Raw genomic sequence first — 12,965 nt, forward strand, 5'->3', positions numbered from 1 at the left:
GGTAGCTTTTGTCAAACGTTAAAATTAGTAGCTTTTAAGGTAGCGGGTACCTTTTGACAAATTTATAATAAATTTTAAAAAAAATATTCTACCTTTTATTTTATTTTAAAATATCAACCGCTACTTTTACCGAACACACATATCAATTAGCCGCTACTTTGACAGCTAACCGTTACCCACTACCATTCACTGCTACCCGCTACTCGTACCGTTACCCGCTACTCAACCGCTACCCGCTACCCGCTACCGCTAATTTTACCGAACAAGGCCAAACATTTACAAATTTTACAAGTAGCGTCTTGACTAGGTCAAAATGCTACCCGCTACCTCAAACGCTACCGCCGAACACGCCTTTAGAGCATCTTCAATGGTTGTAGCTAGGGACTAGCTTGAAATTTATAAAAGTTTCAAGCTAATAGCTAGACAATTAGAGTGCAAATATTAAATTAGCTTGGCCAAGCAAATATTAAGTTTAAGCTAATTTGCTTGGCAACTAGCTCCCAAAGTTGTCAAATAATTAATTGACAAGTGGGACAAGTGAAACTAATTTAATTAACAAGCTAGTTGCTATCTATTAGAGCAATTAATTAGAAAATAAAATAGCTTGAAATCTTATGTGTAACAAGCTAATTGTCAAATTAGCTTACTATTGAAAATGCTCTTATTTCCCAAGGAAGCGTTGTTGAAAGAAAGAAAGATCAACCATCATGTGTAAAACTGTAAATTGCAATGTTATCTCTCCCGAACGAAGTACTCCGTACCTGTTTTAGAAAAAATAAAAAATAAAAAAAAGTAAAAAAAAAATAGTGAGGTTTCTCTCTCTTACATGATTTGTGTGTCCCATGATCCAATCGGTGATTTCGGGATGTATAAATAATTGGAAAATATGTATCTCCACCTCTCTTAAATCGGTGAGCGATCTGTGGTTATATCTCCGCATCTCTTCCTTTCTCTTTCTCCCGGAGTCAGGCGGGCGAGCAAGTCCGCCTGAAGAACAGCCATTAATTCCGACAATTAATTAATTAATTAATTAATTAATTAACACCAAGTATTGTTTAAGCGTGCAATGCAGGGTAAAGAGGAGGAAGAGAAGAGAAGCATCCAAGCTTTGGAGGTTGTTGCACGCCACAGATCATTAGATCCTGCATTTCTCATCAATTTTCCTTGCCTTATGCCGTAATTTATTCTTTTTTTGTATTTATATTCTTGCAATCATCTCTTCTTCCTCTTCCGTCTTCATACAATTTGTCAATTCTCTCTCATCAAGATTGATTTTGTTGAATTTTGGGAGTTGCGATCTAAAACACCGCTGCGTGCTCTGCTGCTGCTCCTCTCAGACTCTCATCTCTATTAAATAATTAAATAATTCATTTTATTTTTTGTTTTGGCGGGGAGGAGAGCAGAACCGAAAAGGCTTCAAAAATTAAAAACAAATGCCGTCTCAAGTGATTGATCAGCAGGGACCTTACATACCAGGGGACCTTCAATTTCAATTTCAATTTCAATTTCCTGGCGACAGACAATCTGGATTCTGGAAGATGGACACTTTCAGGAATAACTATGGTAACTCCTTTTTTTTTTTAATTTATATTTATTATTATTATAATTTTTCTATCTTACTGTAATTGTTAAATTAGGATACAACTTTCTCCATAATCTCCGTGGAATTTCTCAGCGCACTTAGTTGTAATATTCCATGTTATCTAACAAATAAATTAGTATTAAACCAAAGACAAATTTACGATCCATATGTCTTTGATCAAGGTAATCTTCCTTTATTGGTAAGTTGCAACTAATAAAGGTAATCATACATGAACATGAACATGACATATACAAAAATTCAGAAATAGTGCCTTCTTTCATCAATATTACCTTTGTATGTCTTTGATCAAGGTAATCTTCCTTTATTGGTAAGTTGCAACTTGCAAAGTAGCTCAGGATTTAAGCGAAAGATAAAAAGTATAGTTAGGACAAATATGTTAATGGTGATTCCCCGTCAAAAAAAAAATTGTTAATGGTGATTCAGGAAATAGGTTGGAATTTTTATTGTAGAACAACCAGTTTTGGTAAGGATACTGTATAATGAACAAACAATTATTGTTAAATACTTTTTAAGGAAATAAGACGTAAAGTTCCCATTTAAACCAAACCACTGCACGGTCCGATGTGCTATTTATGCGCAAGTCCAATGTTACTTTTAAATCCATGGATATAATCATCTAAGTAGGATGTGATTGCTTGTCTCTATGTGATTCAACTTGTAGTTAAATTAGCTTTCTTCGATTCTTGTTTTGCCATCTATTATGTATAATGTATGACAGGAACCTGAATTCCTGAAATCATCGTTGCAGAAATGATGCATTTTTGGTTATCATTTTGTAGGCATGAAGACTGACGCAGTCGCTGGCACTTCGCGCGGGATGCCTGTTATTGCATCGCCCCTAGAGAAATTAGCACATGTAGATTCTCTAGCGACCAAGCGTTTTGAAAATCCTGAACAGAGGGTCACTTTCAGCTTGCAAAAACATGCAGTGGGAGCAGAGAGAGCTCTCAGTCGGTCCTTGAATCTGTGGAGCTCAATGGAGCTCAATCCTGTAGCAAAATCAAATCCTAACGTTCAAAAACAGGCTCAGCAGCAGTCATGGGACAAGAATAACACAACATCTCACTTTGAAAATGGGCTCTTTTCAAGTTCAATGTCAGATCTGTTTACCCAAAAGTGTAAGTGCCGAGAAGAGGGTAGAAGCCAATTGTTTTCTTGTATGATTTTTCGCCAAAATATGAATTTTTATTTACTTCTGTTAGCTTAATATATGTGACACTATTATTGGGTGATTGTCATGTTTTGTTTGCTGAATGGCTAATTCGTTCATTGTGTTTCTTAATTCATTTATCTAGTGCAACTATCCTCAAACAACGACTTCTATGGTCACTCTGTTGATACTGTTGCTTCACACTATGAAGAGGAAGAACCTTTTGAGTCCCTTGAAGAGATTGAGGCCCACACCATAGGAAACCTGCTTCCTGATGATGATGACTTGCTCTCTGGAGTTGCTGATGGGATTGTAAATATAGTTCAACCAAGTGGACAGGATGACGTAGAAGATCTGGACCTTTTTAGTAGTGTTGGAGGGATGGATTTAGGAGATGATACATCATCTGTAGGACAAAGGAACTCTGAATTTTCAGGAAGTTCCAATGGACAACTCAGTGGAACTAGTATCTCTTTCAACGGGGAACATCCTTACGGTGAACACCCGTCTCGCACTTTGTTTGTGAGGAACATTAATAGCAACGTTGAAGATCTGGAGTTGCAAGCTCTCTTTGAGGTATTTATAGGATTTTGTTGTCTGATTAGATCACATATCAGATTGGAATGTAGTCAAATTAATTATAATGTTCTTACCTCGATTTTGCAGCAGTGTAATTTGATTGAGTTTTGTAAAACTAATTGTTTGGTCCTAAACTTGCAGCAATATGGAGATATTCGTACTCTGTATACAGCTTGCAAACACAGAGGTTTTGTAATGATTTCATACTTTGACATTAGAGCAGCCAGTAATGCAATGAAGGCACTTCAAAATAAACCTTTGAGACGAAGAAGGCTTGATATACACTATTCAATTCCAAAGGTATAAAGTATTCACTTTCTTTTTTGCATACGTCAAGTAGATGCTCACGCTTCTTCTTCCCATTGTTGCCATGTCCAGGACAATCCTTCAGAGCAAGATGTAAACCAAGGCACTCTTGTGGTATTTAATCTCGATGGTTCCGTCTCAAATGATGATCTTTGCCAGATTTTTGGTGTTTATGGAGAGGTTAAGGAGGTATGTAATCAGTTATTCTTTGTACATGATACCACTTTTAGATGGATTTTGTCTGATGTCCTTTGCACATATACCGCTTACAGCTATAGCTAATTTATTTTTTGTGCACCACAGGTACGGGTAACTCCACACAGAAGTAACCAAAAGTTTATAGAGTTTTATGATGTCAGAGCTGCTGCTGAAGCTTACCGTGCATTGAATCAAAGTGAAATTGGTGGGAAGCAGATAAAGCTTGAGCCAAGTTGTCCAGGGGGTACAAGAAGAAGGTATCTATACTAATATATTAAAATCGTTCCCAAACAAGTCTATGTACCACACGACACTCTCACAGTCTCACTCATTAAAGGGTCTCATTTCATATCATTCGCGTACCCATTTAAAAATTTCGGAACATGGACAAAACTCACTCGTGACCTCAAATTTCAATACTAAATACTTATCCACTAAGCTATACGATGTTGTCATATTTCATGTTATCTTTTTCAAATAAAATATAATCAAAGGCAATATAATAAAGAAAAATTTATTACAGATTGTTACCCATGTAATAACTCGTTTGGTAAGCAGTAATTAGATGGTAGGAATAGGAATGAATCTGAGTGTAATTTGGCGAGGAAAGTAACATCATAATGTCTCATGGTAATGCAATCTCGTTCCGAACTTTTGTTTCTCTTCATAAATTTTCGTTCTCACCATTACCTAAAGGCATGCTTGGATTGAGGGTAATGCATTAAGGGTAATAAAAGTCAAACTATTAAGGCGATTGAAGGTGATGATAAGGGGATGAAGGGGTGGTAAAGAGAATAGCTAGTGTTGATAAGAAGAAAAGAAAAGAAAAGAAAGGGGGAAGAGTTACCCTCATTATTGGGCTAATTGTTACCCACCATCCCACTAGGGTGATATTACCCTCATTTGTGGGGTAATAACTTTTGCCTTCCTCCCTTGTCCTCACAACACCGTTACTTCTCATCATAACACCACCACATTACCCTCTTTGCAATCACGTGATTCACGTTAATTTACCTTTATTTTCCTTTTATTAAGATGGTTTGAGTTTTATTTCCAGTAATCCATTACCCTCAATAAGCATGCCCCAAGTGGTAATGGAGATTTATGAAGAAAATGCGGTACTTGAGATGAATTAGCATTACCATGGGCATTGGTAGATGAGTACTCACAAATTTACAACACAAATTCATTCCCATTACTAGTTTACTACCATTAATTACTGCATACCAAACAGGCCATTAGTGGTTTTTCCTGTACCATCTTCTCTATCTTCCCTCCTTTATCTTTTCACTTTATGCAGTTCAATTCAACCACTACCCTCAGACATGGAACAAGAGGAATCTGGTCTTCATGTACAGCAAAGTAGTGCTGGTACGTAAATTTTTCTTTGCTGATTAAATATGAAGGGGGGAAACACTTGCTTGAAATGTTCAAAACATTATTGTCAGGGTATTCAAATGGTTCCACCAGTTCTACTAGCGTGGAAAGCGATACTGGTTGTGATACACGTGCCGGAATACGGGCAACTCTGGGTCCATCCGTTGATAGTCCTGCATGTAATAAAATCTCTTCTACTGACCCTAGTGGCTTACCATCCTTTCTCAGAGCTGAATCAGCCAGGAATCAGGCAGGGATCTATGAGACAGGGAAGTTAATCAGCCAATTAAATTATGATTATCGAGGCCTACCGACTCTTTATCCGGGTTCACTGCCTGAGTATAGTGATGGTTTAGCCAATGGTGTTCCGTGCAATTCTGATTGTAACCTGCCAGTTGCTGTTAATTCTCTGCCACAGGAAAGGGTAGAGAATAATTACTTGGGCAGAATAAGCTCAAGTGTCGAAACTTGCAATGGTACGTGTGTTTATCATTGAAGTTGAGCTTTGTGTATCTTTCTGGTGAATATCCTTAGTCAAACTAGGCATGTAGAGCATGAAACATACAGTGCTTTTTTTTTTTTTGGTTCCGACAGATGTTTGGTCTTCCATTGATTAAAATCCAAACTTCATATTCTTTTCCCTTTATTCTGTTAGGTTTTGCTACATCTGGAAGTGGTTCTCTTCCTGGGCATTATTACATGTGGAGTAATACTAACTACCACCAACCACCGGCTTTTGTATGGCCAAACTCCCCTTCGCTTTCGAATGGATTTAGTAGTCCTCAAACCCAACATCGGCTTCATGGACTTACTAGGTCACCATCTCATATGTTGAACTCAGTTTTACCTCATCATATGGGATCAGCACCAGCTATTAATTCTTCGCTTTGGGATAGGCAAAATTCATATCCAGGAGCGTCACCTGAAGTATCTAGCTTCCACCAGGGTCCACTTGGGAATATGAGACTTTCTGGCAGCCCTTTGCATCACGTGGATTTTGTTTCTCATAATTTGTTTCCTCATGTTGTTGGAAACAGCCTGGATCAACCAATCTCTTCTAGAAATGTTGGTCTAAATTCCCATCAGCAAAGAGGCGTGATTTATCCCTCTAGGAGCCAGATGAACATGGTAGGCTCATTTGAACATTCTGGTGATCACGCTAGGAGCCGTAGAAGTGAAGGCAGTTCTGCTCAACCTGACAACAAGAAACAGTATGAACTGGATCTTGACCACATTAAACAAGGGGAAGACAGTCGAACCACACTTATGATAAAGAATATTCCGAACAAGTACGTAGAATATCCTTTCCAATTGAATAAACTTTATGTTGAAACCCAATGTTACCCACATGTGAGTTGTCCCCTTTGGAGAAAGAGAAGATACAAAACCAACTGATAAGCTTGAGGAGTTACTCCCACTATTGCTAATTGGTTTAAGTGTGGAATCTCTATTGGGAGTATAAGTTGACCAAACTCTCCTCCTCTTTATTGGTTTTCCCAGGCCCATTTCATATGCCCATAGCTGGGTATATACCACAAAATTGAATAGACTACTTCAATCCTGTGAATTGGTTGGTGATGTTTATCTGTCATTTTCATGGTTAATTGACCTGCTCACTACCTTGCTTTTGCGTGTTTGTAGGTATACATCCAAGATGCTTATGTCTGCCATTGACGAACGCCACCGTGGAACTTATGACTTCATCTATTTACCAATTGATTTTAAGGCAAGTTTACTTTTATCTGGTGACTAATTATGCCTAGTCTACAGGACTTGAAAAAGTCATTTACCTTTTGTTATCTTGTGTATCTGATTTTCTTAAACCTCTATCCTCATATTATGCAGAACAAGTGCAATGTGGGTTATGCTTTTATTAATATGATTGATCCAAGCCATATCATTCCATTATATGAGGTTTGCTTTCTTGCCAACTTCTAACTATTGACCTGCAAATTCAACTTTTTTCCTAGTTTATCTTTCCTGAGGGTACTTTTGACCAGAAATTTGAACTTGACAGACATTAAATGGGAAGAAATGGGAAAAGTTCAACAGTGAAAAGGTTGCGTCACTTGCTTATGCTCGCATACAAGGGAAAGTTGCTCTTGTTGCTCATTTTCAGAATTCTAGCTTAATGAATGAGGACAAGAGATGCAGACCTATTCTTTTCCATAGTGATGGCACCAATGCTGGTGATCAGGTATGAGTATTACCAACACCAAGCCACCACATGACGATCATTAACAAATCGTTTTACTAACTCTTGACTCCTTGATTTTTTTTTTTTATGATGGTGTTTGGTTTGTTATTAAGAGGAAATAAGATATGAAGTATACTATTCCATATCACACATTTTACTATTGTAGAATTGCAGTGAACTCGTCCTATTCTACGAGCCTCTTCGGAGGCATTGGGGGTTGGGGTAATATAGAAGTTGATTCTGATGTTGTAGTAACACATGGCATACATCATTAGTTATTTAGTTATATGGTATGCCACAACCATATTATTGTCTCTGATTCCTGGTAAATTCCTTATTACAGGTGCCTTTTCCCATGGGTGTTAACATTCGATCTAGACCTGGCAGATCGAGATCCAGCAATAACGAGGACAACCACCAAGAGAGCCTACCGAATATGGTCAGCAAAGAGGATTATTCTTGTGGAGACTCGTCTTCAAGTTCGGGAAAAGATTCAGACTGAGCAGTGAACTAACCTTAAAGTAGTAGTTGTATTTCATAAGTGTTTTTTGGAGGAATGCGAAAGGGAGAAATGAAGAAAAGGATGTGCACAGAAGGTGAGGTGAGGGTGCTGGTCATGCACTCTCTGCATGGTCAAAAATGGTAATTTAACCGCACGTTGAGAGAATTTACTCTCGGGTGCATGTAAGTATGTAACTATGAGGAGGGTTAGTAAATGGAGCGACAACCAGAGCTTCAAAATTTTGATTGGCGTTGAGTGTATTCGACTATTGGTAAATATATACTCCGTAGGTGTATATAACTGGTGAAGATAGAACAGAGCTTTACTGCAGCTGGGAGAAGGATTCCTGGAATTAACTTCTTTTACTAATTTTCCTGTTTTCAATTATTTTGTTTGTTAACATTCTTGTCATAAACCTTATTGAGGATTTGAGGGTATACACTAGTATTGTCCCATAAATTCTTCCAATTTGAAAAGTTTAGTCATCAGTTTCGTACAATTTCTGCCTAGTATTTGCTTGCATTCTTGAAGACTCCGTATTATATTATTCATGTCTATTGTATGCAAACACTGCAAGCAAGTGATTTAGTCCGGCCTGCAAGAGAGACTGCATTTTCAGAGAACTTCAGACTAACGGCAATGAGCAACGATGAGAGAGAAATTGCCCTGGTTGATATTACCACAGCTGTAAAGTTTCCCATTAATTAGTTAGATACAATACCTTGTAGCTAACTGTAATACTTTATTTAATTACAAGTTTTTTATTTATTTATTTTATCTTTTCATTTTTTCTTCAGCGACTTGCTCACATGAGCTACAATATCTTGATACTTGTAATTTCTATACCAATGATTGCCTACTCGCTCATATGTTTTAAACTTTTTGCAAGCAAATCCTTTTTTATGATCATCGTCACTACCTGCTACAATACCTGTAGGTTTGTAGCCGCATATCGCCATGGTGATTAAGGTTTGTAGCCGTATATCTCCATGGTGATTGGAAATTTGATGATTTCAATTGGTAATCAGGAGTTTCTGTGCATGGTTCTACAAGTTTTTCAATTGATAATCAACACAAACTTGGTCACTTATACATATTCTTAGGTGCATAAAAATGACATTTTCAACTTTTTTGCCTATTGATGGACGCTGTTACATTTCTCCTTATGTGCTCTTCCCAATCAGAGAAAAATGTGGAGGAATGTACCTTAGATGTCCCGGTCACTTGAGACATGGAAAGACGGTTTTGTCACTGTAATCAAAATGACAAAATCAGAAGCTTTGTACAAAAACTATGCTTGCAAAGTATTGAAACGTAATGTCCGTGTTCTTTATTTATTTTATTTACAGAGTCATCAATAACCAGATATACGTTATCTACAACGACAAATAGATTTATACACCACAACTCTAGAGAACAGACATATTTTTACGCTAAAACAATTGTTATTTTGTCTTCTAAAACACAGTTCGTATTCCATCACTTCTAGCTTGACGCTAACAGTATTGAAGTATGTAAGGATAATTCAGTAAAAACACCATTTTTATGAAAAATTTTCAAAGAAGGATTTGAGGGACTAGGTAGTAATTCCACTGTCCCAAAATGAAAGTCCTTTTAAAAGGGTTAAGGATTCACTTTATAGTGGTTAATTGTACTGTTTTTTTTTTGTATAACTTTTAATGAATTTGGTTGTAAATTTTTAGTTGAGGTCATAAATTGTAGCGGATATACTAACTTTGTGTTCTTTGGAATATCTTGTGTGGACCTGGTCCACACTAAACTTAGCGTGGACCTATAGGTCACACGTGCCGACTTACCAGCCCATTCTTGGCTGCCTCTCACTGTCTCACACTCTCAGTTTCTTGGTTTCTTTGTTCCCTCGATAAAAAATGAACGACAAATTTCTGAGCAATTAAATTCAAGGAAGAAAATTTGAAATCTTTAATCAAACTCATCAAATCGAAGGGTACCTTGCTTAATTCTTGAATTTTTTTTTGAAAAATAGCGACGACATTCAAGATATCGCAATTTTATGGTAGAGATATCATAAATCGTCTTTGATATGAAACTCTAATTTTCGATACTTCGATCCCCAGGTATAATATCTTCCCTTCTTAATTTCTCTCTCGTGGTTAATTTGATTTCATTGTTTGTTCTTCTCGTGGTTAATTTGATTTCATTGTTAGTTATTCAGTTGCCATGCTTCCTCAATTCAATTTCTTTTTGGGCTTTTTTTTTCTTTTCATTTTGCTGAAATCAATTATATCAATATTTGATTGATTTTTTTGGCCGATTATGGTGATATTTTACTTAAGCTTTGATGGATTAAACTAATTATGCTAGATCTCGTGATATTTGATTGTTTTGGGCATGTTTGTTTTTTGATTACTTATTGTTCAATTATTGATGCACTATGCAACAAATAAAGGTAACTATAACTTGTAAACAAAAATACTAGAGTAATTAGACGAAATTGAGCAACTGGAGTTTGATCCTTTAGGACTATTCTAGCTGAGTTTGGGAATTACAGTGAACTTTACACACTTGATCTTTCGAGGAATAAACTCTCTGGTTTGGTCCCAAATGAGATACTGGTTGATGAAACTCAGCAAGCTTATGTTGCTAGGGAATTCGTTGATGATGATGTAGGTTCAAATCCTACATAGGCGCTATTAATTCTACCACATATTAATACATAAACACCCATTTTAATCAAAGTAACCTTATTCTTTCTATAGTAACCATTTTTACATATTTAGTGACCCGTATACAAGATATAAACACCTTATTCTTTTTTATAGCGACCCTTTAAAATATACACTCTTTTGAATCAAAATAATATTTATGCTTCCTCTAGTGACCTTCTTCCTGTCATAGTGACTCTTCAACAAATAAACACCTTTTTGAATCAAAAGTAAACCTATTTGTTTATAGTGACTATTTTACCTATATAGTGACCCTCTCCTTCGTATAGTGACCTTAAACCATATAAACACCTATAGTGACTTGGTCAGAAACGTTTACTGCTACTTCATCATCGTCCTGTTACATAAGATTTGAATAATGGTTAGTAGATAATACAAACTTTGTAGAATTTTTCAAAACAATCTAAGGAGGTCGGGTGTGATCAGGATAGTGGGACTTGATTTCTTTATTCAAACCAAGCTGTGCTAGGCTGCTACCCAACTGATAGGGGTAAATATTGGGTATCTTAAATTGTTTTCGTTGGATGGAATAGGTCTCATGCGTGTATTAACAATTTGGCCAATCTTCTCTTTAGCTTCTATGCATGTTAAACCCATATATGTAAGGAAAGTGACCTCAGTAAGAAAGTGATTGAAGGCATAGGCCTTCTGGTATGACATGTACCACTCCTCACACTCGACTAGAGAGTTGTATCATTACTCATTAGGCATTACTTGTTGTTGGTTGTAGAGCAGCAAAGGGCACTGATACAGTCAGGTTTTAAACATAACCATTATACTCCCCATAAACATTACAAGCTCAGTTAGCTAATTTTTCTGCCCCTTTCTTATTTGCTAGTCAATATTTCATTCTCCTTCCATGCGCCAGAAGCTTCAGAACGAGTACATTTGAAGCCTTTTTGTAGCAAGAAGCTTCAGAACAAGTACAAGAACAAGATTCTATCTAACAATCTAATACTATAATAAGCTTTCTAAGTTCTATTGCCCCCGCTGATCTCACCACTGCACTAACTAGCATAAGATCAAAACATAGAGTCTGATGTTGCTGTTCCTATTTAATATAGAAAACTTACAAATTGGCAGTTGTTCCTTGCTCCTAGATTGTTTTGGGATGATCACGCTAATACTATTGTTTTAATTTTAAGTACGAGCCTTTGTAATTGCAAGGGACGAGCCTCCCAAACCAATTATGTCATAGGTTGAAGCCTCAAACGCCAATGGTGATTTTCAGTAAACCAACTACAATGACTTGTAAATTGTACTTGCAAAGTTGCACATGTTAATCATTCCATTGCAATTTGAAATATGATAAATTTTGGCATGCATTTTATCCGATATTGAAGCAATTATGTTTGTATTTGTTATGCATCCATTCGATGTTGGTGATCATTGTGTCATTGAGGAAACATTGGTAATACCCTCCTGTAGTCGGTTTGTATTAACTTTTGAACTTGCATTAATACATGCGGTATTCATACTCTTGATCTATTAAGATGTAAATCTTCTCAATATGTGATTGGTAGTTTTTTTGTTGGGACATGTTGTCCATAAGCCTATTAGCTCAATTGGTCGAGCACTGTGTACTTTCACGAGCACAGAGGATGTAGGTTCAAGTCCTACATAGGCTAACATATAGTGTCCCTTTTAACATATAGTGACATTTCTTTTACATAATATAGTAACCCTATTTAAACATAATCAATTAATCACATTTTTTAACATATAGTGACCAATATTTAAATATAATTACCATTGTTATAGTTATCGTTTAACAAAGAATTAGGAGGCACAACCCAAAAAAAGGAACCAAAAACACCTTATAACAAGCCTTAACAACGTAAAACTCCACAAAAATAAACGCAGCCTAAAGAAGTCAACTTCATGCAGTTGACTTAACAAACAACAACGTGAACACCTAATAGTCACCTCCTATGGGTGAAATTCATTGTTATTGGCATTCGGGTGCAATTGGATCAGCAGATGCATTAACGGTTTTGATAGACGTGATTGCTAATGGATCACCGAGGAACAAAAGAAAATGCTGCTGTGATTTTAGTACATCTTTGTCCAGAGGATCAAAACTATCTAGCAACAACACATGAGCTTGGAATAATGAGCATGCTCCTTGACATGACACAGGGTGACATCAAGAGAGGGAAAAGAAAAGCCTAGCAATTACCGGGCAGAATGAGTCGGTTACTTGAGTAGCAAAAACAGGCCCAGGCGCAAGCTGAGGCTCAAGGAGTTCACCTCCAAATTCTGCTAAGGACTAACATGCTTTGATTTCTTGATTTTGTAATCCTTTTTAAAATATATAGCATTTATTCCTTATTCTAATTAAAGGGAAG

The 12,965-nt window shown here is 36.6% G+C and overlaps 1 protein-coding gene across 1 annotated transcript; it reads left to right on the top strand.

The window, feature by feature from the left end:
- The first annotated feature begins 790 nt into the window (after positions 1-790).
- Positions 791-8,684, top strand: LOC110785773 (protein MEI2-like 4). The gene is made up of 13 exons (XM_021990290.2): positions 791-1,563; positions 2,383-2,721; positions 2,899-3,329; positions 3,474-3,632; positions 3,711-3,827; positions 3,942-4,093; positions 5,137-5,207; positions 5,285-5,689; positions 5,869-6,502; positions 6,855-6,939; positions 7,059-7,127; positions 7,231-7,410; positions 7,754-8,684. Exons 1-13 carry the CDS (start codon positions 1,434-1,436, stop codon positions 7,910-7,912), a joined length of 2,931 nt encoding a protein of 976 aa, XP_021845982.1. The 5' UTR covers positions 791-1,433; the 3' UTR covers positions 7,913-8,684.
- Positions 8,685-12,965: the final 4,281 nt, after the last annotated feature.

This window comes from Spinacia oleracea, chromosome 1, assembly GCF_020520425.1.
Source record: "Spinacia oleracea cultivar Varoflay chromosome 1, BTI_SOV_V1, whole genome shotgun sequence".
In the NCBI taxonomy this organism is placed as follows: domain Eukaryota; kingdom Viridiplantae; phylum Streptophyta; class Magnoliopsida; order Caryophyllales; family Amaranthaceae; genus Spinacia; species Spinacia oleracea.